At 41.3% G+C, this 27,997-nt stretch overlaps 2 protein-coding genes across 4 annotated transcripts; one reads left to right on the forward strand and one right to left on the reverse strand.

Moving 5' to 3' along the window:
• dram2b (DNA-damage regulated autophagy modulator 2b) lies at nucleotides 1-9,467 on the forward strand. 3 transcript variants are annotated; one of them, XR_013823371.1, is made up of 9 exons: nucleotides 1-209; nucleotides 928-1,062; nucleotides 1,718-1,785; nucleotides 1,856-1,998; nucleotides 4,750-4,927; nucleotides 5,002-5,084; nucleotides 7,693-7,785; nucleotides 7,860-8,065; nucleotides 9,236-9,467. XR_013823371.1 is itself a non-coding variant. In XM_079891500.1 (8 exons), exons 2-8 carry the CDS (start codon nucleotides 932-934, stop codon nucleotides 7,980-7,982), a joined length of 819 nt encoding a protein of 272 aa, XP_079747626.1. In that variant the 5' UTR covers nucleotides 1-209; nucleotides 928-931; the 3' UTR covers nucleotides 7,983-8,403. The 3 variants fall into 3 exon arrangements, 2 of the variants coding, with proteins under 2 accessions (XP_079747626.1, XP_079747627.1); XM_079891500.1 differs by lacking the exon at nucleotides 9,236-9,467 and having other exon boundaries at nucleotides 7,860-8,403; XM_079891501.1 differs by lacking the exon at nucleotides 9,236-9,467 and having other exon boundaries at nucleotides 20-209; nucleotides 811-1,062; nucleotides 7,860-8,403.
• dennd2db (DENN/MADD domain containing 2Db) lies at nucleotides 9,404-27,882 on the reverse strand. Its single transcript, XM_079891499.1, has 13 exons — nucleotides 27,707-27,882; nucleotides 26,486-26,581; nucleotides 24,547-24,713; nucleotides 24,355-24,467; nucleotides 21,547-21,616; nucleotides 21,378-21,455; nucleotides 18,079-18,219; nucleotides 17,846-17,994; nucleotides 15,636-15,807; nucleotides 15,500-15,550; nucleotides 14,400-14,481; nucleotides 14,100-14,321; nucleotides 9,404-9,607 (listed from the first exon to the last, which is right to left on the reverse strand). Exons 1-13 carry the CDS (start codon nucleotides 27,756-27,758, stop codon nucleotides 9,519-9,521), a joined length of 1,482 nt encoding a protein of 493 aa, XP_079747625.1. The 5' UTR covers nucleotides 27,759-27,882; the 3' UTR covers nucleotides 9,404-9,518.
• Nucleotides 27,883-27,997: the final 115 nt, after the last annotated feature.

Here is a 27,997-nt window from a genome sequence, read left to right on the forward strand (position 1 = left end):
CCGCGAGTCTCGTGAGTTTGATCGGAAATGCGCCTAACGACTAACGGAAGGAAAACAGTGACACAATAAACAGTAAATAACGAATGAACAGGACATAGAAACATTAAAGAATGAAATATAACCACTAACAAGATTTAAAGTCTTTCAAAGGGGATTTAAAATGCCTTGGTTCAGACTGAGGGATGATCATCGAGCAGTTTGATTGACAGGTAAAGCTGTTCCTCATGATATAAAATCATAATTATGATATTTAAATCTATATTATTTTTAAACTACAGACAGATTTGAATGAGACATTAGTAGTAATACAGTAGCCAGAAAACGTCACTTAATTTATCTGGAATAGAAAGTGAAACCAAAGAAATCTGTAGCGAAACAATAATTGCTTTAAATTTGAATGAATTAAACCTTTTGGTTTATTAAAATCTCTTACAAAAAAACTTAAAAGAATTTAAGCACCCTTAACATGAAAAAACATAACAATGCAAATACCATGGTACTGATTGATTACCATATTCATATTTTGGTGTCAGCTATATATATATATATATATATATATATATATATATATATATATAGTAGTCAACATTTGAAGTGGATCAAAACTTTTAATCAAAGTTATACATGAATTTTGAACAACACCCGTTCTTGTCTTAAGACAACTTTGATGAACTTTTTTGATCCACTTCAAATGTTGACTTCTGTATATCAAATGTATATATATATATATATATATATATATATATATATATATATATATATATAGTTTTAGTGTGTGGATTGTTTTATTTAACATGTACACTGTAACAGTTTGGACCGTCACAGCAGAAGTTAAAAGCAGAAACTCACCCAGAATACCCATGATGCTCTCTGCGGGTGCAAGAAGAGGAACCGGCCGGTTCTAATATTACGAGGCGTGTGTTTCAGGAACATGTGGTGGTTTCAGGAGGGCTTGTGTGTTCTGCCCGTGGCGCTGGTCATCTGGACCTCCGCCACCTTCATCTTCGCTTACATCACGGCCGTCGTCCTGAGACACGTGGACCCGCTGGTGCCCTACATCAGGTGAGCACGGGCTGGGCATCCGTTCAGATGGGCTGATTACATTTCGATTCGATTCGATTATTGATTTCGATTCTAAATTAAATTTTCGATTCTCGATTTGACTCTATGAAAATAGATTTAATACAAATCCTATATTTATAAAAAAAAGAACAGTGAACATAAGTTTACAGGTGGTTAATTAATAAAAAGAAATTAAGAGCCACAAACCTGTATATTAAACTCTTTTTATTTTAGGTACACTTGGGTACATTAACACAGAACACAACACTATATTTCAAATGCATACGATGAATAGACAGGATTTTGATGCAAGATGAAAAAATTGATGCTGAAAATTGGACTAATGCCTTGATCAAACATGATCAGGTTATTTTGTGTTTAAGATAAAACAGCATTAGCTGTAACATGGAAGCCTATGAACAGTGGAGGAAAACTAATACTGGCTTTTGCGTGATGGATAAATAAATATGGAAAAAAAATCCATTTGTGGCCTTTGAGAATCGATTTCGAAACGACCACATTTAAAAAAAAATAAAAAAATAAAACGATTAATCAAAAAATATTTTTTTGCCCAGCCCTAATGAGCAGAAGAGACGCTTCATCATGTGACGGTGTGACCTTTGACCTCTGAATGTGTTTGGTGTTGTGCTTGCAGTGACACCGGGACGGTCGCGCCGGAGAGATGCGTGTTTGGACTCATGCTCAACGTGTCGGCGTTCTTAGGTACGGAAACCCACATGACCTCACGCTGACGCCGTGTTTCAGTGGTGTAATGTTGCGTGTCCTCCTGCAGGTGTCGCTACGATGTACGTGCGCTATAAGCAGCTCCAGGCCCTCGTGGACAAGGACGACACTCGTCTGAACCGCCTCAATCGGGTCGGGCTGGTTCTGGGCTGCGGAAGCTCGTTCGGCATGTGCGTCGTCGCAAACTTCCAGGTACGTACAGTACTCGCGCTATGATCCGTGATCAACACGGATGTTCGGCATGAAAATTCGCTCTCATTTAGCAAAATAGTCCAAGTGCATGAATCTTATTGGCTGGCCAGTTTTTTTGCAAATTTAACCGCCGTTCGTTTAAATTAAAAATGTTTATCGCTCTGAATTTTCGCACCAAATACCCGCCAGTTCACACAAACACGAAAATATTTGCTATTAAATCCAAACATCTGATTCGTGTGTTCAGATCAATAAATAAAAACTGCAAAAAACAATATTTACATGTTTTCAAACAGCCGTTCAGATTTTTTTATTCGCTATGGTGTTTATCAAACAACTCCAAAGACAAGTCGTCGCTTCTGGAAAAAAATAGCGCAATTTTTTAAAAATTCGGTCTGATTTTTCGCATTCGATTCGTGTGTTCAGACCAATAAAAAATGCGAAAAACAATGTTTATCAAACAATACAGAAAGAGCCGTTTCCGGAAAAAATTGCGCAAATTTGATTGGTTGGCCGATTTTCTTCGCAGTCAATTTGTCGCGTTGACGACACCAAACGCAATATTCAATTACTGAAATAAATGTTCGTCCTGAAAATTTGGTCTGATTTTTCATTCGGTTCTTCTGTTTACCGCCGTTCATTTCAATTAATATGTTTATCGCTCAGAATTTTCGCGCCAAATATTCGCCAGTTCGCACCAACACGAAAATATTTGGCATTAAAATTTGGTCAGATTTTTCGCATTCGATTCGTGTGTTCAGACCAATAAAAAACGAACGTTTATCAAACAATACAGAAAGAGCCGTTTCCGAACAAAATAGTGCAAATTTGATTGGTTGGCCGATTTCCTTCGCAGTCAATCTGGCGCATTGACGACATGCAAATGTTTGTGTTGGACGCATTAACCACCATTCATTCAAATTAAAATAATAAAATGTCAGATTTTTCGCATCCGATTCGTGTTCAGACCAGCAAAAAACTGTATTTACATTAGGGATCGACCGATATGGATTTTTTAGTGCCGATGCCGATACCGATTTTTTTTCATCAGCCTTAGCCGATGACCGATACGGGCTGCCGATTTTCTTGGGCCGATATTTGGAGCCGATACTGCTTTTGCTCACTCAATTTAAATCATAAAATGACACAATGATGATAACAAATGTTACAAGTCTCAATTTAAAAAAGGAACATTTATTGAACTTAAAAAAAAAACAATATTTGACAAATATTAAAAACGTGAGGTAGAACAAGTAAAAAGTGCTAAAATTACTGAAAATAAATATTTAAGCATGATTAAAATAATTACACTATTGCACACAGTAGCAACAAGCAAGCAGCATAATAAACGTCTGTCGTTGCTATGCAGCCATGAACTGCGCTCTCCATGATGACAGGGAGGAAGGATTCATTTATTTCCTGCCTTTACGACTACATATATTTATGGAGATGAGAAATAAAAACCCGCCCTGTCCAGCTATGATCAGCTGTTCGGCCGAGCTTTCGATGTTGTCGTATTATTCCACCACGCTTGCGCCATTCTAAAAGTTGAGATGTTTTTATCTCGATGCGGCGTGGACGCGCTTGGAAAAAACGAGCGTGTCGCTTCCATTATGAGCGCGCATACCGCGCGCCTACATTTGAAATAACGAACTTGAGCGCGCAAAAGACGCGATATGTGAACAGGCCCTAAAAAATTTAGAAATGTTTTCATCTCACCACGGCATAGGAGCGCCTGGACAAACGAGCGCGCTGCATCGCATGCGTGTCGCAACCGCGTCGCTTCTTTTATGAGCACACGTCCAAACCTCAGCCAGGTGGTCGCTGAATAAAACTCCCACAAATATCACGGAACAACATCGGCATTATTTAATCCTATGACCAGTGTTCGTAACAGCTGCCGTATGCATATGGATAGCCTCAAACTTAGCTATTTGCAGCTCCCTAAATACAATGACAAGCCGTTTTATAGATGAGGCATTCACGTTTTCCATTTGGACCCACAAACTTGCTTAGTTGCACGCACATATAGAGCAACGTGTTTCCACTTTTAAAGTGTATGTCAATATTTCAGCTAAGTCAAACAGTTAAAAGATGCTTTGAAAGTTTAAAACTCGCCATTGTCTTGAAGAGGCTTCCAGCACTTTGCTAGTGTGGGAGGGGCAGTGCATGGGCTGCACGTGAACTGCAGCGTCTCCAGCAACACAGAGCTGCCTGCGGACGCCTGTCTGTAAATAATGCCGGGAAAAAACTATCGGCGAACGCAGCAGCATATCGTATGTATCGATGCCGATACACGTCAAACCCGCAAATATCGGCCCGATTTATCGGCCGACCGATATATCGGTCGATCACTAATTTACATGTTTTCAAACAGCTGTTCAAATAATTTATTTCGCTATGGTGTTTATAAAACAAAGAGAACGAGTTGCTTTTGGGAAAAAATCGCGCAATTTGATTGGTTGGCCGATTTAAATGAAAACCAAATAAAATGTTCAAATACAGAAATTCATGTTCGGCAGGAATATTTGGTCTGATTTTTGCTGTTCTGATGTTACGCTTCTGTGATTCTTCTCTTCTATTCGCTGTCGCTTAGCAAATTAGTCCAAATGCACAAATCTGATTGGTTGGCCAGTTTTCTTCGCAGTGTGATGGAAAGGAAACATTAAAGAAATGTTTGTGTTAGGTCAGCCTCCGCTCATTTCAAATGTACAAATTCTCGTACCTAACCATGTGACGTGTCTTTCCCAGAAAACCACTCTGTTCTCGATGCATCTGGTGGGCGCCGTGTTGACGTTCGGCGTCGGCGCGCTCTACGTCTTCGTCCAGACGCTGCTGTCGTTCCTCATGCAGCCGCACGTCCACAGCAAAGCCATGTTCTGGACGCGACTGAGCATCGGCGGCTGGACGCTAGCCAGCATCATTAGCAGTATCCTTCACCCGCTGCATGCTGGGAAGCATAGTGTTTAGTGTTGAATGTGGTTGGTTCCTTGATTCGGTCAGTGTTCGTGTCGTCTGTGATCATGTACAGCTCTTTACCTGGAGTCGAAGTCAACAAGAAGCTCCACTGGACGCCCGGAGAACCCGTGAGTCAAACTTTCTAGCTAGTATCGTTTCAATTAGCAATCGCAACAAATAGACACAACTGAACAAATATACGATTGAAATAAACAGAGTTTTAAGATTTTCAGGTTCAGAAACTGCAATCAAATGTAAAATAACACTGAACTTTATAAATAAAATATACATTACAAATATAGTTACAAAAGTTATTCAGTGAAGAACGAGTGAATTTCTCTTTGTCTTTGTTGTTTGATTATTGTTATTATAGAGCGGGAATATCAGTGTTATTATAGAGCAGGAATATTATTGTTATTGAGCGGGAATATTAGCGTTATTATAGAGCAGGAATATTAGTGTTATAGAGCAGGAATATTAGCGTTATTATAGAGCGGGAATATTAGCGTTATTATAGAGCGGGAATATCAGCGTTATTATAGAGCAGGAATATCAGTGTTATTATAGAGCAGGAATATTAGTGTTATTATAGAGCAGGAATATTAGTGTTATTATAGAGCGGGAATATAGTGTTATTATAGAGCAGGAATATTAGTGTTATTATAGAGCGGAATATTAGTGTTATTATAGAGCGGGAATATAGTGTTATTATAGAGCAGGAATATCAGCGTTATTATAGAGCGGGAATATTAGTGTTATTATAGAGCGGGAATATTAGTGTTATTATAGAGCGGAATATTAGTGTTATTATAGAGCGGAATATTAGTGTTATTATAGAGCGGGAATATTAGTGTTATTATAGAGCGGGAATATTAGTGTTATTATAGAGCGGAATATTAGTGTTATTATAGAGCGGGAATATTAGCGTTATTATAGAGCGGGAATATTAGTGTTATTATAGAGAGGAATATCAGTGTTATTATAGAGCAGGAATATTAGCGTTATTATAGAGAGGGAATATTAGCGTTATTATAGAGCGGGAATATCAGCGTTATTATAGAGAGGAATATCAGTGTTATTATAGAGCAGGAATATTAGTGTTATTATAGAGCGGGAATATAGTGTTATTATAGAGCAGGAATATTAGTGTTATTATAGAGCAGGAATATTAGTGTTATTATAGAGCGGGAATATAGTGTTATTATAGAGCAGGAATATCAGCGTTATTATAGAGCGGGAATATTAGTGTTATTATAGAGCGGGAATATTAGTGTTATTATAGAGCGGAATATTAGTGTTATTATAGAGCGGAATATTAGTGTTATTATAGAGCGGGAATATTAGTGTTATTATAGAGCGGGAATATTAGTGTTATTATAGAGCGGAATATTAGTGTTATTATAGAGCGGGAATATTAGCGTTATTATAGAGCGGGAATATTAGTGTTATTATAGAGAGGAATATCAGTGTTATTATAGAGCAGGAATATTAGCGTTATTATAGAGAGGGAATATTAGCGTTATTATAGAGCGGGAATATCAGCGTTATTATAGAGAGGAATATCAGTGTTATTATAGAGCAGGAATATTAGTGTTATTATAGAGCGGGAATATAGTGTTATTATAGAGCAGGAATATTAGTGTTATTATAGAGCGGAATATTAGTGTTATTATAGAGCGGGAATATTAGCGTTATTATAGAGCGGGAATATCAGCGTTATTATAGAGCGGGAAAATTAGTGTTATTATAGAGCGGAATATTAGTGTTATTATAGAGCGGGAATATTAGCGTTATTATAGAGCGGGAATATTAGCGTTATTATAGAGCGGGAATATTAGTGTTATTATAGAGCGGGAATATTAGTGTTATTATAGAGCGGGAATATTAGTGTTATTATAGAGCGGGAATATTAGCGTTATTATAGAGCGGGAATATTAGTGTTATTATAGAGCGGGAATATCAGTGTTATTATAAAGCAGGAATATTAGTGTTATTATAGAGCGGGAATATAGTGTTATTATAGAGCGGGAATATTAGTGTTATTATAGAGCGGAATATTAGTGTTATTATAGAGCGGGAATATTAGTGTTATTATAGAGCGGGAATATTAGCGTTATTATAGAGCGGGAATATTAGCGTTATTATAGAGCGGGAAAATCAGCGTTATTATAGAGCGGGAATATTAGTGTTATTATACAGCGGGAATATTATAGAGCGGGAATATTAGCGTTATTATAGAGCGGGAATATTAGCGTTATTATAGAGCGGGAATATCAGCGTTATTATAGAGGCGGAATGTTAGTGTTATTATAGAGCGGGAATATTAGCGTTATTATAGAGCGGGAATATCAGCGTTATTATAGAGGCGGAATATTAGTGTTATTATAGAGCAGGAATATCAGCGTTATTATAGAGGCGGAATATTAGTGTTATTATAGAGCGGGAATATTAGCGTTATTATAGAGGCGGAATATTAGTGTTATTATAGAGACGGAATATATATATTATATGTTATATTAGGAATATTAGGCTGCTGTCCCTTTAAGAGCTGCACGGATCCGATACACTGATACACATGAACACAGAAAACACAGTCTCTCGCTTCAATGGTTTAAAGTCATATTGAAATGCTCACAGAGGAATCGATAAGAGGAATCGAAATTTTTATTTTATAACAAGTATCCGATTCCCAACCCTAGCCGTAGCGTTAGCTGTGTGTGTCGTGTTGTTTTTCAGGGGTTCACGCCGCACATCATCAGCACCATTTCTGAGTGGTCTCTCGCGCTGTCCTTCGTCAGCTTCTTCCTCACCTACATACGAGACTTCAAGGTAAGGCACCTCACATCTGACGATACACACCCTCTGAACGCGTCTCACACGTGTGTGTGTGTGTGTCTCCGCAGAAGATCAGTCTACGAGCCGAGGCGCAGCTTCAGAGCAACCATCTTTACGACTCGCATCATCACCGTCCCGTTTCTTCCCGCGGGCCGTCGGAGACGTCGCCGCTACTCGCCGGCAGCATCTGATCGCTCGAGACGAAACACCACTCACTCTTCATACTAACACTCAGCGCTTTACAACCGTCTGAAATGAACTCTCTGCATATTCTGTTTGCTTCAATGATTTTAATGCAGATATTTTACACTTTTCTGCTGGAAACATGTTTTATAGTCTGTTCTGTACTTTTGATATCACTGTCTAAGGCCTAATTGTCTAACTGTATAAGGCCTAATTGTCTAACTGTCTAAGGCCTAATTGTCTAACTGTATAAGGCCTAATTGCCTCATTAAAACTGAGTTAGGTGCAAAAACATTACTGGATATATTTCACACTCCTCTAAAACAAAATCCATACATTTGAAGCTCATGTAATATTTTTTATTAATATAAATAATAGTGCTGTGCAACGATTAATCGCATCCAAAATAAAAGTTTGTGTTTACATTTGTGTCCTGTGTATAATTATTTTGTATATATAAATACACAAACATGCATAAATGTGTTTTTATACATATAAATATGTATATATAATATAAATAAATATATATATATATATATATATATATATACACACAGTATATACATGCAAATATTTCTTAAATATATACATGCATATGTATGGAAGCTTGTTTCCGCCACAGAATAAAACATTTTAAACGATAATTGCGACTTTTTATCTCACAATTGCGAGTTTACATCTCGCAATTCTGACTTTATTTCTCAGAATTGCAAGATATAGTCAGAATTGCGTGAAATAAAGTCAGAATTGCGTGAAATAAAGTCGCAATTGCGTGAAATAAAGTCAGAATTGCGAGAAATAGTCAGAATTGCGAGATATAAAGTCAGAATTGCGAGAAATAGTCAGAATTGCGAGATATAAAGTCAGAATTGTGCGAAAAAGTCGCAATTGTGTGAAATAAAGTCAGAATTGCGAGAGATAGTCAGAATTGCATGAAATAAAGTCAGAATTGCGAGATATAAAGTCAGAATTGCGAGAAGTAAAGTCGCAATTGCGTCAAATAAAGTCGCAATTGCGTCTTATAAAGTCAGAATTCTGACTTTTTTTCTCGCAATTGTGACTTTATATCACGTAATTCTGAGATAAAAAGTCAGAATTGTGAGATTAAAAAGTCGCAATTACCTTTTTTATTTTTCACTCTGTGGCGGAAACAAGCTTCCATACATATGTGTGTATTTATATATACAAAATAATTATACACAGTACACACACATATATTATGTAAACAAACATATTTTGGATGCGATAAATCGTTGCACAGCACTAATAAATAATAACTAATGAGAATCATCATTGACAATATTAAAAAAGACTAAAGTAAAACAGCCAGACGTGCGAATTAGAATGTGTTTAATTGTCATGAAAATAATGTATTTGTATAATTAGTTCTTTTAATGAGGTGAAATATGAGACTCACTCACACTGAAACTGTATCGACTCACTTTATATTTTATTACAGCAAAACACAATACAAATAAACAGCATTAAATATTCACGAGCGATTGTCTGATTGTTGAGTAAAAGTCTCGTGGGAAGTGAAGCGTTTACACCACGACACCGCGAACCCAGCGGTCCTTCATCCTCTCCTTCTTCTTCCTCTCGCGGTGCTCGCACACCTTCCGCTGAAAGAACCCTGAGAGAGAAGCACAACACACACGATAAAGCTTCTTCTGTTCTCCTCAAAGGTTAAACGCTTCTTCTTTTGGCCTCTCTGCTTTTTATCAAAAGAAGAACCTTTTCTGGAACTAAACAGAACCCATGTTTAACCCTCCGAACCTCTACAAAAGGGCATTCATTAACCATTCAGGGTGTGATGTTACATCCAGAGATCCAAGGGTCAAACACTTAGGGATAAATAGAGACGCACGATATATCGGCCACCATATCGGTATCGGACGAAATATGTTCATTTTTAATGTTAGAAATCATGATCAGAACATTTGGCCGATATATAAAAGCTGGTATTATTTCCTCCAGCTGAGACTCTTCAGATGCGCACTGTTCAACATGATGGCTTTAAATCGCTTGAAATATGATTGAAATCACTTCAAAAAGTAAAATACAGTCCAGTGCAACACAAGTCTGTCATATCGGCTACATAAAATCATAATGAGAAGAGAACATCATCATAATGGCAATAAGACTTTTGTTTTTGTAATCAGGCTCTCAAAAATGATATAAATTGTATAAATATATTTAGATTTATCGTCCGATATATCGGCTTTTAAATAGAAAGAATTATCGGTATCGGCGCATCTCTAATTCTTAGGTCTGTCCTGTTTAGGTTTTATTGTGTAGTGTATATATTTGGCTCCCAGAACATTCTGGGAACATTAGTGTTTGGTTATGCAAATAAGTACGCTAAAAGGAGCGTTCCACGAATGTTATGATGTTTATGTGAAATCTAAATTTCACGTCAGGGTAGTTTCGTCTGAATCAAACAGTTGGAGTTTCTGGCAGTAAATATTGACATTGTTAAGAGCCTCAGTGTAACTGTTGTTGGCTGTTATAGACCTCCATCTGCCCATAATTACACACTACAGTCTCTGATACAACTTTTTATAGTGAAATTATTGTAGCTGGCGATCTAAACTGGGATTGGCTTAAACCAGTATCTGATCATGATGATTTTAAATCTTTTTGTGATTCTGATCAACTCTCCCACACATCCAAAGCTTAAACGCCCGGAGAAGTCTACTTTAACTGATTCTGACTAATGTTCCTCATAAATGGTGTTTTTTGCAGTGGCACAAGTGGCCATTGTGTTGTGGCTGCCATCAGGAACACTAAGGTCCCTAAATCAAAATCACGTGTCATTTGTAAGAGGAATCTTAAACATTTTAATGAACAAGGGGTTTTATCATGATTTGTTTCATTTCAGTTGGAGTAGAATAGAGCTTATCATTTAGGAGACAGCTTGGACATTTTTTAATGAGGGTTTTACACAAATCATAAATACACACGCCCCACTTAGGAGATGTAGAGTAAAGGGGCGTGATAACCCTTGGTTTTCCACAGAGTTAGCAGAAATTATTCATAAACGTAACTTGTCTTGGGCAAAAGCAAGGAAAACAGGTTCTACATCGGACTGGCTTGCATTTCGACAGCTAAGAAACAAATGCACCTCTTTTATTAAGACAGCCAAATCTGAATATTTCTTGTCTATCACCACTAAAAATTTAAATGATCCCAGAAGATTTTGGAAAACCATAAAATCCCTTTCTGTAAGCAAACAATTTGCAAGTAGTGCCCACCTTTGTTATGAAGGATTCAGTTGCTGTTCATGACAAAATGGAGATCTTGAATAGTTTTAATGTTCTCTGTTTGATTGCGTCTGTGAATCCCTGTACTGACACGCTAGGATATGTTGATCAGTCTTTTCATTTCGTACCATTTTCGGAGCAGGAAGTTCAGCAAGCCCTAAAAGCCTTGGATTGTAGTAAAACTTATTGATCCTTATTTCTTGAAATTGGCAGCCGATTTTGTAGCTGTGCCTCTTACGTATCTTTTTAACCTTACAGTGGAAAATTAGGAAATTCCAAAGATATGGAAATCAGCTTTTGTTCTTCCTTTATTAAAAGGGGGTGACCCAGCTATTTTAAATAATTACAGGCCATTTTTTAATTTATCAGTACTAGCAAAAATTCTTGAAGGTCTTGTGAGTGATCAATTAAAGGGTTAGTTCACCCAAAAATGAAAATTCTGTCAGTAATTACTCACCCTCATGTTGTTCCAACCCCGTAAGACCTTCGTTCATCTTCAGAACACAAATTAAGATATTTCTGATTAAATCTGAGAGCTGGATCACTCCTCCATAGGCTTCTAAGACATTATAACTTGCTGGCCCAGAAAAGTTAGTAAAGACATCGTTAATATAGTCCAAGTGACTCCAGTGGCTCAACCTTAAGTTTATAAAGCGACGAGAATACTTTTTGTGCGCAAAACCCCCCCAAAAATAACGACTTTATTTCACTATTAATTTCCTTCTCTCTGGGCCTCGAGTTTTTTCACGTAGTGTTTAAGCGTAGCGCATCTGTGTTGTACGTCACACGTAGGCTCACTATTGGCCGACGCTGGTCATGTGTGTGATGCGTGTGACGTACAACACAGAAGCGCTGTGCAGTTTTACTACGTGAACTAACTCGAGGCCCAGAGAGAAGGAAATGAAAAGTGGAATAAAGTCGTTATTTTTGGGGGGGTTTTGCGCACAAAAAGTATTCTCGTCACTTTATAAACTTAAGGTTGAGCCGCTGTAGTCACTTGGACTATATTAACGATGTCTTTACTAACTTTTCTGGGCCAGCAAGTTATAATGTCTTAGAAGCCTATGGAGGAGTGAGACAGCTCTCAGATTTAATAAAAAATATCTTCATTTGTGTTCCGAAGTTGAACGAATGTCTTACGGGGTTGGAACAACATGAGGGAGAGTAATTACTGACAGAATTTTCATTTTTGGGTGAACTATCCCTTTAAAGGAGTTTTTATACTCAAATGACATTTTATCTACATATCAGTCAGGCTTCAGAAAAAGACAGCACCATCACAGCTGCAATGACGGTGGTAAATGACGTTTTGGTTGCACTTGACAAGAAGCAACATTCGGCATTACTCTTTATCGACCTGTCCAAAGCTTTCGATACAGTTGATCAGGATGTTTTGAAACTTAAACTTATTACCTCAGGACTTTCAGAGCGAGCAGTTTCTTGGTCCTCAAATGACCGTAGTGATCGGTCTCAGTGTATTAGACGTGATGGTCTATGTTCCAGCACTGTAGCAGGCACTGAGGGTGTACCACAGGGCTCTGTATTAGGTCCACTTTTATTCACTATTTATATAAACAAAATGTGTTAAATGCTAATATGCTGATGATACTGTCATATATTGCAGTGCGTCAACTCTTGTACAAGCAATTGAATATTTGCCAAATGCGTTTATTGAAGTCCAAAACACCTTTATGCAGCTGAAATTAGCTTTAAATGGAGATAAGACCAAACTTATGTTGTTTACTAAATCTAGGACCCGGCCACAAAGCCTCCCTCCGATCGTCACTATGGGGGGGGGGGTGAAATAGAGGTTGTTAACTCCTATAAATACCTGGGTCTTTTGATTGATGACTCCCTGACTTTTAAACCACATGTGCTGGACCTGGTGAAAAAGCTGAGGCTAAAATTGGGTTTTTATTTTTGAAATAAGTTGTGCGTAAAAAACGACTTGTGGCCACCACTTTCTTATCTGTGCTGGACTATGGTGATCTTTATATGAATACTTCTACACAGAATTTTCATATGCAAAAGGACTTGAAACTCACTGAATTAATCTCGCTAAACGCATTTAAATCCAAAATGAAAGACGTAGAGGCAGATGCCTTAATATGTAAATGTTTTTAGATCGTAAAAATGGTTTTATGAAGTGCTAGTTCTAGTTTTCTGTGTTATTTGTCTGTACCCATGTGTTTGTATTATTATTTATATGCTGCTGCCTGTCTTGGCCAGGTCACCCTTGCAAAAGAGGTTCTTAATCTCAATGGGATTCTCCTGCTTAAATAAAGGTTTAAAAAAAAATAAAAATAAAATGATTTGGTTCCCAGAAAAATAGAGCGCAAAAGTCTGGAGGTAAAAAATGAAACATCACTGAACTTACTTAAACTGGACTATTTTCTTCCAGAAACACACTTTGTTGCATTATTGTCCTGTTATCTCTGTAAAGCTGCCTTGAAACACTCTGTGTTGTAAAAAGTGCTGTATAAATAAAGGTGACCTGACTTGTAACGCTTTCACCAAGACTTCATTAAATCCCTATGGGAGAAACCAATGGGAAAAACAGTTCTGGAACCAATACAAACCATTTCAATGGAATAAAACCACTGGGAATGATTACGCATTATGGTTTTGAAGTAAAAGGATTGATTTTACATGCATCACAGGGTTTAATTAAAGAGGAAAGAACCCAAAAACTGAGATCCGTTTGGTCGAGTATATATACATATATGTTCAAACGCACATATCTATAGACTTAACACGTAATACGCATGTGCACGGCGTCAGCGTTCTCACAGTTTCACGTTTTTGACTTGAGGATCCTCTTATTTCCAGAGTAACTAGAGTTCTGGAAGCATTAGTTCTTACCGTTGGGGTTGGGCTGCTTTTCCTCGTCCTGTATGAAGAGGTCGAACATCTGCGTCTGGATGAAGAGTTTGATGAAGCTCAGGTGCGAGCGATGATCCACGGCCTTCAGAAAGCTCTTCTTCTGGAACTGGCGGCTCTTGACGTGCTCTGAGAAATGGCCCACGGTCTTGATGAAGACGGTCATGAAGGCCTCGGACACCAGCCGGTTCAGCTCGTCTGTGGCTGCCGGAACACACAACAACAGGAAGTGAGCGGGAGTCGAACAGGAAGTGGGCGTGATTACCATAGGGCTGAACTCACTGGCATGGCGTGTGCGCGCGGACAGTCTCGTCAGAAGCTCCGTCCTCAGTTTAGCGGGCAGGAGCGACTCCTCGTCACCAATCTGAAAACACACAGTCGTTACTGTTTCTAGGGCGTTGCTATGCGGTCGCTAGGGTGCTCTGGCTTGTTGAGTGGTTGTTAGTGTACTTCTATCATGGTTGCTAGGGTGTTGCTATACAGTGGATAATGTGTTCTACAGTTATTAGAGTGTCTTTAACAAGTTGCTATGTTGTTCTGGCTTGTTGCCATGGCATGGGCATTAAGTTGTTGTGAGTGGTTGTAAGCGTACTGCTATCATGGTTGCTAATTCCTAGAGTTTTTTTCACACGTTGCTATGTGGTTGCTAGGCTGTTCTGGTTTGTTACCAGGATGTGGGTATTAAGTCATTTTGAGTGGTTGTTATTGTACTGATATCATGGTTGCTAGGGCGTTGCTATACTGTGGATAATGTGTTCTACAGTTGCTAGAGTGTTTTGAACACGTTGCTATGTGGTTGCTAGGCTGGTGAGGCTTGTTACCATTAAGTTGTGAAAGGTTGTAAGCGCACTGCTATCATGGTTCTACTATTATGGTTGCTAGGGTCTTGCTATTCAGTTGATAATGTGTTCTACAGTTGCTAGAGTGTCTTTAAACACATTGCTATGTGGTTGCTAGGGTGATCTGGGTGGTTGCTAGGGTGTTCTGGGTGATTTTTAAACCATTGCTATACAGTTGCTTATATGTTCAGGATGTTTTAATGCAGTGCTATGCGGTTGCTATGGTGTTCTGGGTTGTGTGTATGTTATTGGTGGATGGTTGCTAAGTTGTTTTGATTAGTTTTTAGCACGATGCTGTTCGGTTGCTAGGATGTTGTGGGTGGTTGCTAAGTAGCTGCTTTTTAGAAAGGAGGGGTTTATTTTGCAATGTGTTTGCTAGGTTGTTTTGGGTGACTGGAACAACAAACACACAGTGTCTCAGCAGACAGTAATGAGACTCATGTGAAACTTCATGAGAATAAATGAAATCAGAGAGACTGTGTGTGTGTGAGTGAGAATGTGTGTGTGTGTGAGAGTGTGTGTTTGTGTGTGTGAGTGACTCACTCTTGTGATGAATCTAGTTTCTGCTCCAGCCGACAGATCAACAATCATCAACTGAGAAACACAAGCCGAGAACATGATAAGCGATTTGTGTTATAAATACACACTCATGAACAACAGTAATGGGAGGGTGACTGACGTCGCTGTGGTCCGTCAGCAGGTCCAGCATGTTCTTCTGGACTCCCAGCAGGAACGGCGTCGGCGCCGCACACACGTCGATCAGAACCGTGGGAACGATCGAGATGAAGGTGTGCTGCCACACGAACGGATACAGGAGAGCAGCTACAGCGTGAAGAATCTGCGAGAGAGTGCTGAACACACACACACACACACACACACACACACACACACACTCATTAACACACACACACTTTCTCAAGTCATCCTAGGTGTATATGACATTCTTCTTTCAGACGAATACAGTCAGAGTTAAACAAATGTCCTGGCTCTTCCACGCTTTATAATGGCAGTGAATGGCTGTTTCTGTTTTGAAGTCCATAAAAGTGCATCTATCCATCATAAAAGTGCATCTATCCATCATAAAAGTGCATCTGTCCATCATAAAAGTGCATCTATCCATCATAAAAGTGCATCTATCCATCATAAAAGTGCATCTGTCCATCATAAAAGTGCATCTATCCATCATAAAAGTGCATCTATCCATCATAAAAGTGCATCTATCCATCATAAAAGTGCATCTATCCATCATAAAAGTGCATCTATCCATCATAAAAGTGCATCTATCCATCATAAAAGTGCATCTATCTATGATAAAAGTGCATCTATCCATCATAAAAGTGCATCTATCCATCATAAAAGTGCATCTATCTATGATAAAAGTGCATCTATCCATCATAAAAGTGCATCTATCCATCATAAAAGTGCATCTGTCCATCATAAAAGTGCATCTATCTATGATAAAAGTGCATCTATCCATCATAAAAGTGCATCTGTCTATCATAAAAGTGCATCTGTCCATCATAAAAGTGCATCTGTCCATCATAAAAGTGCATCTGTCCATCATAAAAGTGCATCTATCTATGATAAAAGTGCATCTATCCATCATAAAAGTGCATCTGTCCATCATAAAAGTGCATCTATCTATGATAAAAGTGCATCTATCCATCATAAAAGTGCATCTGTCCATCATAAAAGTGCATCTATCCATCATAAAAGTGCATCTGTCCATCATAAAAGTGCATCTGTCCATCATAAAAGTGCATCTATCTATGATAAAAGTGCATCTATCCATCATAAAAGTGCATCTGTCCATCATAAAAGTGCATCTATCTATGATAAAAGTGCATCTATCCATCATAAAAGTGCATCTGTCCATCATAAAAGTGCATCTGTCCATCATAAAAGTGCATCTGTCCATCATAAAAGTGCATCTGTCCATCATAAAAGTGCATCTATCTATGATAAAAGTGCATCTATCCATCATAAAAGTGCATCTGTCTATCATAAAAGTGCATCTGTCCATCATAAAAGTGCATCTGTCCATCATAAAAGTGCATCTGTCCATCATAAAAGTGCATCTATCTATGATAAAAGTGCATCTATCCATCATAAAAGTGCATCTGTCCATCATAAAAGTGCATCTATCCATCATAAAAGTGCATCTATCCATCATAAAAGTGCATCTGTCCATCATAAAAGTGCATCTATCCATCATAAAAGTGCATCTGTCCATCATAAAAGTGCATCTATCTATGATAAAAGTGCATCTATCCATTATAAAAGTGCATCTGTCCATCATAAAAGTGCATCTGTCCATCATAAAAGTGCATCTGTCCATCATAAAAGTGCATCTATCCATCATAAAAGTGCATCTATCCATCATAAAAGTGCATCTGTCCATCATAAAAGTGCATCTGTCCATCATAAAAGTGCATCTGTCCATCATAAAAGTGCATCTATCCATCATAAAAGTGCATCTGTCCATCATAAAAGTGCATCTGTCCATCATAAAAGTGCATCCATCTATCATAAAAGTGCATCTATCCATCATAAAAGTGCATCTATCCATCATAAAAGTGCATCTGTCCATCATAAAAGTGCATCTGTCCATCATAAAAGTGCATCTGTCCATCATAAAAGTGCATCTGTCCATCATAAAAGTGCATCTATCATGATAAAAGTGCTAGGATGACTTGAGGGAGAGTAAATCATGTGCTAATTCTTATTTTAATGTGAACTACTCCTTTAATACACACACTCATTAACACACACTCATTAACACACACTCATTAACACACACAAAAATACTACCGGAGCCAACGTCACAGTAAAAGTAGGCGGGCACTAATGTGCTCTGTAAAGCAATGCAGCTGATTGGCTGCCGGTCACCTGAGCTCCTCCGAGAGGAAGATGATGCGTCGCTCCATCACCGCGGCGCTGAACACCATCAGCAGCTCCTCATCCGTCAGGAAGCGGAAGAGCGACCGGAAGTCCACGTGTTCCAGCCAGGAGTCGGCGGGCCGTGTCAGACTGATGACCTGAGATCAGAGCTAGCGTTATCTACACCACAGCAGTGTGTGTGTGTGTGTGTGTGTGTGTGTGTGTGTGGCGATGATGCGCACCTCTGTTCCCGCATCCGGGATGAAGCTGCTGATCCGGACGGTGTGTCCCGGCGCTGGCAGCGGCGCCTCCCGCAGGCTCTGCATGAACGGGTAGATCATGGCTTTGGAGATCAGCCTCCGCTTCTCCACCTCGTCGAAGATCTGCTCACACACACACACACACACACTGATCTGTTTACAGGAGCTTTCGCACCCGAGGAACCTTCTCATAGTTCCTAGAACTATTGGCGGAAGTTCCCGGATTTTGGCGTGTTCGCACCGCAGGAACTAGGAACGATTTTAGCTCTAGGAACTCCTTTTGGAGGAACTAATTTACTCCTACTTCAGAGTCGGTCTAAACCAGCGCTATAGGAACTACAGTGACGTTAGTGTTCGCTGATTGGCCGAACGCACGCGAAACACCAGAACCCGCCATTTAAAAAAAGCTAAACGCACAGATTATAGAAACTAACTCTACGAACATGTAAAACAGTGATAGATGAAGCTCTTAATCTTTACGCTGAGGAGAAAATCCAGCGCAACTTTGAGGAGATCAAGAGAAACATGATTATGTGTTTCTGCTCAGCAACACTGGACATCAAACACACGACATACGCTAATAACTGTTCATTACTGTCTACTTTATATGTATAACAGTTCTATCTAATAACATATCACAGGACTGTTAGACAGAACTAATGAACATGGAGAATGCGAGCGCTGTGTGTTCAGTCGTTCTCAGCGCCGTCAAAATAAAAGTCGCAACAACAAGCGTGTCTTACGTCACTTCAGAGTTCCTACTGGCGCTGCGAACGCAACCAGGAAAACAATAGGTTACTGTCATAACCCCAGTTCTCTTTCATCATCTCGTGTTTCAGATCCACCTATGGGAGAGACATGGACAGCTCCCAGATTTCCCAATACACCCACAGTGAGGTCCTGTAAGGCAAAGAAGGACGGTCGCCCCAGGGAGACGGTGCCTGTCCCATAATCAAGAACCTGCAATCCTGACGCACACACATGCTCTTTTACTCCAGTGGGTAATTGATAAAGTAAAAGGGAAGGGCTAAGAGGACCCCATCCCCAAAACAGAATTTGCTACTGAGGTTCTGGTGAAATCCAGCTGGTAGTAACGCACAAAGGTATGAGGAGAAGCCCAACTGGCTTGTCCTGCAGTGACACTCCCCTGAACAAAGCCCAAGAGACGGCTAAGCCCCTCGGGAATGAGCTCGGATGTCCCCTGGGGGCCGCACTCCCTTTGATTCATATGCCAAAGCTATAGCATCCACAAGCCAATGTGAGAGGCGTTGCGTAGATATGGGACTCCCTCTGTGAGGGGGCGCCCGTGGAATAAAGAGCTGGTCGCTCTTCCGGAAAGCACTGGGCCTGGTCCACGGTGGAGGGTGAAAAGCTCACTGACACGTTTAGCTGACGTCAAGGCCAGGGAAATAGGGAAATACTTCCCAGAGGCTCAAAAGGATATTGAGACAGAGCCTCCAGCACCAGAGGTCCACCTCAGGAACAGTTCTCCTGACGACTGGCTGAGAGCGACGGGCACCCTTCATAAATCTGCGGATTAGAGGATGCTGTCCGACTGTTGAGCCCTCAAAGCCCACATGACAGGCAGAAAGACCTTAATTGTGGAAAATGACCTGCCTTTTTCCATGAGGTCTTGAAGGAAACACAAAATATCAGGAACTGAGCACTGATAAGATGTGAGACCACACCCATCGCACCACCCTTCGAGCACTTGCCACTTACAATTATATAAGGACCGTGTGGAAACGGCCCTGGGATTCAATCACACGCGGAGAAAGCCCCAGTGCGCTCAGATTCGTCCTCTCGCGGGCCAGGCCCAGAGAGCCACCCTGTCCGGGTGCGGGAGATAAATATCCCCGTTCGCTTGGGATAATAGGTCTGTACGGAGGGGGAGGCGACACGGCTCGGCGTATAACAGAGGGATTATCTCCGCCAGACATGGTGCTTTGGGCCGCCTGGGTGCTATCGTAATGAGAGACAGGCCCTGCTCTCTCGCCCTGGCCAGTGTGGGAACTATCAGGAAAAGCATACAGGAGCACTCCGGGCCACGGGTGGGACAGTGCATCTACCCCGAGGGGCGCGTCCACGTCCTTCAGCGAGAAGAACACACGACAATGGTAGTTTTCGCGCGAGGCGAAAAGGTCTACGGTTAATATATTAAAGGGATAGTTCACTTTGAAATTAAATGTTGGTATGTTTTAGCTTACCTCAAGGGCATCCGAGATGTAGGTGTCTTTGTTTCCGCAGTAGTTTCAGTTTTGATATTTTTAGGTCAAACCGTTCTTGTCTGTCAGTCGTATAATGCAGGTCTATGGTCACTGTCTCAAAGAGCATGCACAGAGTCCAAATTAAACAATTCCCCATCGTCCAAATTAAACAATTCCCCATCGTAAGTACACATTGATGGCCTAAGACACGAAACGAGCGGTTTGTGTGAGAAAAAGACCAGTATTTATATCGTTTTTACCTCTTATACACAGCCACGTCCAAGTGATCTGAGGGCGCGGGCGCAGACTGGTGTGTGTCGTGTGTGCAGACTGGTGCATAGATATATATACACTAGATGTCGCCTTGGCTACGGCAGTTCATTGGAACGAATGTCTTTAAGGCGACATCTAGTGTATATATATATGCACACGTCACACACCAGGATGCGCTCGCGCCCTCAGATCACTTGGACGTGGGTGTGTTCAAGAGCTAAAAACGATATAAATACTGTTCGTTTTCTCACACAAACCGCTCGTTTCGTGTCTTAGGCCATCAATGTGTACTTACGATGAGGAATTGTTTAATTTGGACGATGGGGAATTGTTTAATTTGGACTCTGTGCATGCTCTTTGAGATAGTGACCACAGACCTGCATTATCTGACTGACAGACAAGAACGGTTTGACCTAAAAATATCAAAATTGAAACTACTGCGGAAAAAAAGACACCTACATCTTGGATGCCCTTGAGGTAAGCTAAAACATACCAAAATTTAATTGAAGTCTAGAGGTGGTGAGAAGCGAATGTCGACTGGAGAACAGCAGCGCATGCAGGCGTTATATGCTCTCAGGTGAGGGGGCGGGGCTTACCTGGCACTGGACGCTTCTGCAGAGGTCAGGTGCGGATACCCTTCCCATAGGTGGATCTCGAACACGAGATGATGAACGAGAACGCTCCTGAGGGAACCATCAGATCTCGGGAACCACCCTGAGTGATTCCAGTTCCTAGAGCTACCCGGTGCGAAAGCCCCTAATGTGTGTGTGTGTGTGTGTGTGTGTGTGTGTGCGGCTTCACCTTCGAGAAGAGTCCGAAACACGCCACTCGGCTGATGATGCAGTACGCTTCGGGAACACGAGCGCCGCTGCCGCCCGGCTGATGGGACACACACACACACACACACACAGTCCTCAGTCATTCACACACAAGATGGATATTCATGCTAGAGATATGAAACGCTGATTACCAGGAGCCTCCTGCAGTATCCGTTCCTCCGGCTGCCGTCCACTTCCGTCAGGACGAAGGAGAACGTCTCGCTGCGGAGAAGCAGACACACCCGGCATCAGAGACGCAACACAAGCTACTGACGTCCAGCGGGAAGAGGAGGATTCGGGAAAACACTGTCAGAGTGCAAGAGAGCCACTCAGAGAGTCACTCAGAGAGTCATTCAGAGAGTCACTCAGAGAGTCATTCAGAGAGTCATTCAGAGAGTCACTCAGAGAGTCATTCAGAGAGTCACTCAGAGAGTCATTCAGAGAGCCACTCAGAGAGTCATTTAGGGTCACTCAGAGAGTCATTCAGAGAGTCATTCAGAGAGTCATTCAGAGAGTCACTCAGAGAGTCATTCAGAGAGTCACTCAGAGATTCACTCAGAGAGTCACTCAGAGAGTCACTCAGAGAGTCATTTAGGGTCACTCAGAGAGTCACTCAGAGAGTCATTCAGAGAGTCACTCAGAGAGTCATTCAGAGAGTCACTCAGAGAGTCACTCAGAGAGTCACTCAGAGAGTCATTCAGAGAGTCACTCAGAGAGTCATTCAGAGAGTCACTCAGAGAGTCACTCAGAGAGTCATTTAGGGTCACTCAGAGAGTCACTCAGAGAGTCATTCAGAGAGTCACTCAGAGAGTCATTCAGAGAGTCACTCAGAGAGTCACTCAGAGAGTCACTCAGAGAGTCATTCAGAGAGTCACTCAGAGAGTCATTCAGAGAGTCACTCAGAGAGTCATTCAGAGAGTCACTCAGAGAGTCATTCAGAGAGTCACTCAGAGAGCCACTCAGAGAGTCATTTAGGGTCACTCAGAGAGTCACTCAGAGAGTCATTCAGAGAGTCACTCAGAGAGTCATTCAGAGAGTCATTCAGAGAGCCACTCAGAGAGTCATTTAGGGTCACTCAGAGAGTCACTCAGAGAGTCATTCAGAGAGTCATTCAGAGAGTCACTCAGAGAGTCATTCAGAGAGTCACTCAGAGAGTCATTCAGAGAGTCACTCAGAGAGTCATTCAGAGATTCACTCAGAGAGTCACTCAGAGAGTCATTCAGAGAGTCATTCAGAGAGTCACTCAGAGAGTCATTCAGAGATTCACTCAGAGAGTCACTCAGAGAGTCATTCAGAGAGTCACTCAGAGAGTCACTCAGAGAGTCACTCAGAGAGTCATTCAGAGAGTCATTCAGAGAGTCACTCAGAGAGTCACTCAGAGAGTCACTCAGAGAGTCACTCAGAGAGTCATTCAGAGAGTCACTCAGAGAGTCACTCAGAGAGTCACTCAGAGAGTCATTCAGAGAGTCATTCAGAGAGTCACTCAGAGAGTCACTCAGAGAGTCACTCAGAGAGTCATTCAGAGAGTCATTCAGAGAGTCACTCAGAGAGTCACTCAGAGAGTCATTCAAGGTCATTCAGAGAGTCATTCAGAGAGTCACTCAGAGAGTCACTCAGAGAGTCATTCAGAGAGTCACTCAGAGAGTCACTCAGAGAGTCATTCAGAGAGTCATTCAGAGAGTCATTCAGAGAGTCACTCAGAGAGTCATTCAGAGATTCACTCAGAGAGTCACTCAGAGAGTCATTCAGAGAGCCACTCAGAGAGTCATTCAGAGAGTCATTCAGAGAGTCATTCAGAGAGTCACTCAGAGAGTCATTTAGGGTCACTCAGAGAGTCACTCAGAGAGTCATTCAGAGAGTCACTCAGAGAGTCATTCAGGGTCACTCAGAGAGTCACTCAGAGATTCACTCAGAGAGTCACTCAGAGAGTCATTCAGGGTCATTCAGAGAGTCACTCAGAGATTCACTCAGAGATTCACTCAGAGAGTCATTTAGGGTCACTCAGAGAGTCACTCAGAGAGTCATTTAGGGTCATTCAGAGAGTCACTCAGAGAGTCATTCAGAGAGTCATTCAGAGAGTCACTCAGAGAGTCACTCAGAGATTCACTCAGAGATTCACTCAGAGATTCACTCAGAGATTCACTCAGAGATTCACTCAGAGAGTCATTCAGAGAGTCATTTGATTATTGATGGATCATTTTATTGAGATTGGTTCAGGATTCAAAGATTCAAACAGAATAATTCAAAGATGAATTTTCTCTGAATGAGATTAATCTCATTCTGAGAATGGTTTAAAGATTTGGTCAAAGACCTATTCAGAGGGTCATTCAGGGAATCATTTAAGGAAACATTCAGAGATTGATGATTGATTCAGAGAGATTCATTCACAGCATCCTTTGGAGAAAGATTCAGCAAATGATTCAGACAGACAGTGATTCAAAGAGTCATTAAAGTAATCATTCGGAGAATCATTCAGAGATTGATTAAAATATTTAGTCAGAAAGTGATTCAGAGATTGATTGAATGATTCAAAGAGTCATGCAGAAAATTAATTTGAAGAATCGTCGGGAGATTGATTCAGTGAATTATTTAGTCAGAGATTTATATTGATTTATAGTCAAGTGATTCATGAATCTTCACCTAAACACATGAACATATGGAAAAATCATCTAGAATCGGATGTGGGGGTGTTTCGTGTGTTTGGAGTGTTTACAGCATGTTGCTATGGTGAACTGGCTGGTTGCCAGGCATAATCAGAGGTGTTTAAACACAAAATGAGCATACAAACACACACACACACACACACACACACACACACACACACACATCCTGTGACGTTAGTGTGTTTTCCATCAGCATCAGTGTGCAAAAGTGTGAAGATGCACATGTGGTTAGAGACGAGGTGAAAGAGTGAAACAGGATGTGTGTGTGTGTGAGTGTGTGTGTGTGTGTGTGTGTACCTGCTGTACTCGGTCAGAGGCGCCCAGTTGATTCCCTCAGGAAAGCAGAAGAGATGAGCGGCCTTCATGCACTTCTCCTCTTCCTCTCGCTGCAGTCGGCCCATCGCCTCACGCTACACACACACACACACACACACACAGGTCAGCATATATAAATGTGTTTAATAAGTCATACACAAGCACAAGTCTGACCTTGGGGAACTGGTATGTGATGTGAGGCTCGTAACCCTCCTCGCTCCTCCTCTTCCTCAGACTGACCACCAGCAGGTACTCGAAGAACAGCTGACCCGTGTGGCTGCGGTCCGGCGCTGGGGGGGGCCCGGGGGCGGGGGGGGTGCAGGGGTCAGAGGCGCTCCGCTCTACACACACACACACACACACACACACGCGCGAGACCTTTAACAGCGAGGAACTGCCGCGGTGCGACGCTCACAAACACTCATTGTGCTGCCAAACCTCACAGGAAACGCATCACTCCACCAGATCCACTTCTACAAACTCATTATAATGAACATTTCTGGAGGAACTGTCCCTTTAAATCCACTGAAAATGATTCATTTGAGCCTGACGAATCATCTTGGAATATGGCCATGATGTGTATTCCTTCATGGGTGTTTAAGAGATGAAGCACTACACACTCCATCAGTTAGGGTTAGAAGAAGCATCATCACTGCGATAATGAACCAATCACAGCCTCCTAAAGTCTCCCTGTCGTCGGCCATTTTATCTCGTAAAACGCATCTTTGAGCGGCAAAATTACATTTTTAAAACGTTTTAAAAAATTTTTTCATGTCTTAAAATATCTTGAATGTAACTCGACACCCTTGCCTCATTTAGTATGCGCGGTTCTATGAATATGCAAATGAGCCCCGCCTCCACTCACTCCCTCAGCTCAGAGATCCACTGGTTGACGATCACACGTTGATCTGATTGGCTCTATGAATATGCGAATGAGCCCCGCCTCCACTCACTCACTCAGCTCAGAGATCCACCGGTTGACGATCACACGTTGATCTGATTGGTTCTATGAATATGCAAATGAGCCCCGCCTCCACTCACTCCCTCAGCTCAGAGATCCACTGGTTGACGATCACACGTTGATCTGATTGGTTCTATGAATATGCAAATGAGCCCCGCCTCCACTCACTCACTCAGCTCAGAGATCCACTGGTTGACGATCACACGTTGATCTGATTGGTTCTATGAATATGCAAATGAGCCCCGCCTCCACTCACTCACTCAGCTCAGAGATCCACTGGTTGACGATCACACGTTGATCTGATTGGTTCTATGAATATGCAAATGAGCCCCGCCTCCACTCACTCCCTCAGCTCAGAGATCCACTGGTTGACGATCACACGTTGATCTGATTGGTTCTGTGAATATGCAAATGAGCCCCGCCTCCACTCACTCACTCAGCTCAGAGATCCACTGGTTGACGATCACACGTTGATCTGATTGGTTCTATGAATATGCGAATGAGCCCCGCCTCCACTCACTCACTCAGCTCAGAGATGCACTGGTTGACGATCACACGATGATCTGATTGGTTCTATGAATATGCAAATGAGCCCCGCCTCCACTCACTCCCTCAGCTCAGAGATCCACTGGTTGACGATCACACGTTGATCTGATTGGTTCTATGAATATGCGAATGAGCCCCGCCTCCACTCACTCACTCAGCTCAGAGATCCACTGGTTGACGATCACACGTTGATCTGATTGGTTCTATGAATATGCAAATGAGCCCCGCCTCCACTCACTCCCTCAGCTCAGAGATGCACTGGTTGACGATCACACGATGATCTGATTGGTTCTATGAATATGCAAATGAGCCCCGCCTCCACTCACTCACTCAGCTCAGAGATCCACTGGTTGACGATCACACGTTGATCTGATTGGTTACAAGGTAGTTTGTGACGTCAGAAACACCAGCGATTTCAAAGCGTGTTTTTGAGACTGTCTTTGGTTCACTGCAGTTTTAAGGAGGAAATACTCAGCAATGCTGTCGACTTATGAACTTACACATGGTTTGTCTTAAAGCAGATTAAAAACAACACATAGACACATAAACAACATTAAAAGCTGGAGTTTCCCCACTGTTTATCAGTGATGAGTGTGTGAGACTCACTGTTTCTGTGGAGTTTCTCCTGAATCGTCGAGAACATGGAGCTTATCTTCTTCATGGCTCCGAGATCCATGTCTGATCGACACGCCAGGACATCAGCTACACACACACACACACACACACACACACACACACACACACACACACACACACACTGTTATTGCCCAATGTTTGCTATGTAGATCTTATCTCTTTATTCCACATGTTGGGAAATTCTCAGGAAATTAGGACTGAATCATTTACCGCTTTCATTTTCTTCTTTACGGTCAAGATACAAGAGGCCAAACAAACAGAACATATGTGTGTGTGTGTGTGTGTGTGTGTGTGTGTGTGTGTGTGTGAGTGATAATGAGAAACAAGACACACACAGTCTTCAAGTCTCACTTCTACAACAGAAGACAGTTCACACACTTCAGCTCAGAAACTTGTCTCAGAGACCAGTGTTCAGTCTTCACTACACACACTTACTACACACACTCACTACACACACTCACTACACACACTCACTACACACACTCACTACACACACTTACTAAACACACTTACTACACACACTTACTAAACACTGGAAAAACACACTTACTAAACACTTACTACACACACTTACTAAACACACTTACTACACACACTTACTAAACACACTTACTACACACTGGAAAAACACACTTACTAAACACTTACTACACACACTTACTAAACACACTTACTACACACACTTACTACACACACTTACTAAACACACTTACTACACACACTTACTAAACACACTTACTACACACACTTACTACACACACTTACTACACACACTTACTACACACACTCACTACACACACTCACTACACACACTCACTACACACACTTACTAAACACTGGAAAAACACACTTACTAAACACTTACTACACACACTTACTAAACACACTTACTACACACACTTACTAAACACACTTACTACACACACTTACTAAACACAAACACACACACACTTACTACACACACTTACTACACACACTTACTAAACACAAACACACACACACTTACTACACACACTTACTACACACTGGAAAAACATAAAAATGTCAAAGTTTTCTGAGGCTGAGACGGTAGAAAACATCATAAGCTCAGTTTTAAAACCTCAACACCTCTGAAAAACACCAACATGTGTTTATCATGTTTAATGTGTGTTATATATGTGTGTGTGTGTGTGTGTGTGTGTTTCTACTCACTGTCGTCTGTAGGAATGTGTAGTTTAGCGGTCCTCCACTTCTCTCTGTCCATCTCTGTCTCTGTCAGATGCTGCTGAATCTCTGACTCTGACTCGAACAAACACACACACACACACACACACACACACAGAGAGAGAGAGAGAGAGAGAGACAGCCTGTCAGAGGCGATAAAACACGTGTTCAGAGGAGGGGCGGGGTCTCTGCGCTCTGAGCCACGCCCACATCCAAACGCGCCGTGCTTATGATTATATAAACATGAGCTCGTGTGTAGGCTTCATTTAATAACCTGAA

This window comes from Squalius cephalus (genome assembly GCF_949319135.1).
Source record: "Squalius cephalus genome assembly, chromosome: 13".
Taxonomy (NCBI): domain Eukaryota; kingdom Metazoa; phylum Chordata; class Actinopteri; order Cypriniformes; family Leuciscidae; genus Squalius; species Squalius cephalus.

Excerpts from the sequence above, each read along its gene's own strand:
- dennd2db (XM_079891499.1), bottom strand. The coding sequence starts at position 27,758 with ATGGACAGAGAGAAGTGGAGGACCGCTAAACTACACATTCCTACAGAC. Across the intron at positions 17,995-18,078 it reads TCCCGGATGCGGGAACAGAG|GTCATCAGTCTGACACGGCC; the intron begins GTGCGCATCATC and ends CTCTGATCTCAG. Across the intron at positions 14,322-14,399 it reads CGCGCGCACACGCCATGCCA|CCACAGACGAGCTGAACCGG; the intron begins GTGAGTTCAGCC and ends GTGTTCCGGCAG.
- dram2b (XM_079891500.1), top strand. The coding sequence starts at position 932 with ATGTGGTGGTTTCAGGAGGGCTTGTGTGTTCTGCCCGTGGCGCTGGTC. Across the intron at positions 1,999-4,749 it reads GCGTCGTCGCAAACTTCCAG|AAAACCACTCTGTTCTCGAT; the intron begins GTACGTACAGTA and ends TGTCTTTCCCAG. Across the intron at positions 4,928-5,001 it reads GCTAGCCAGCATCATTAGCA|TGTTCGTGTCGTCTGTGATC; the intron begins GTATCCTTCACC and ends TGATTCGGTCAG.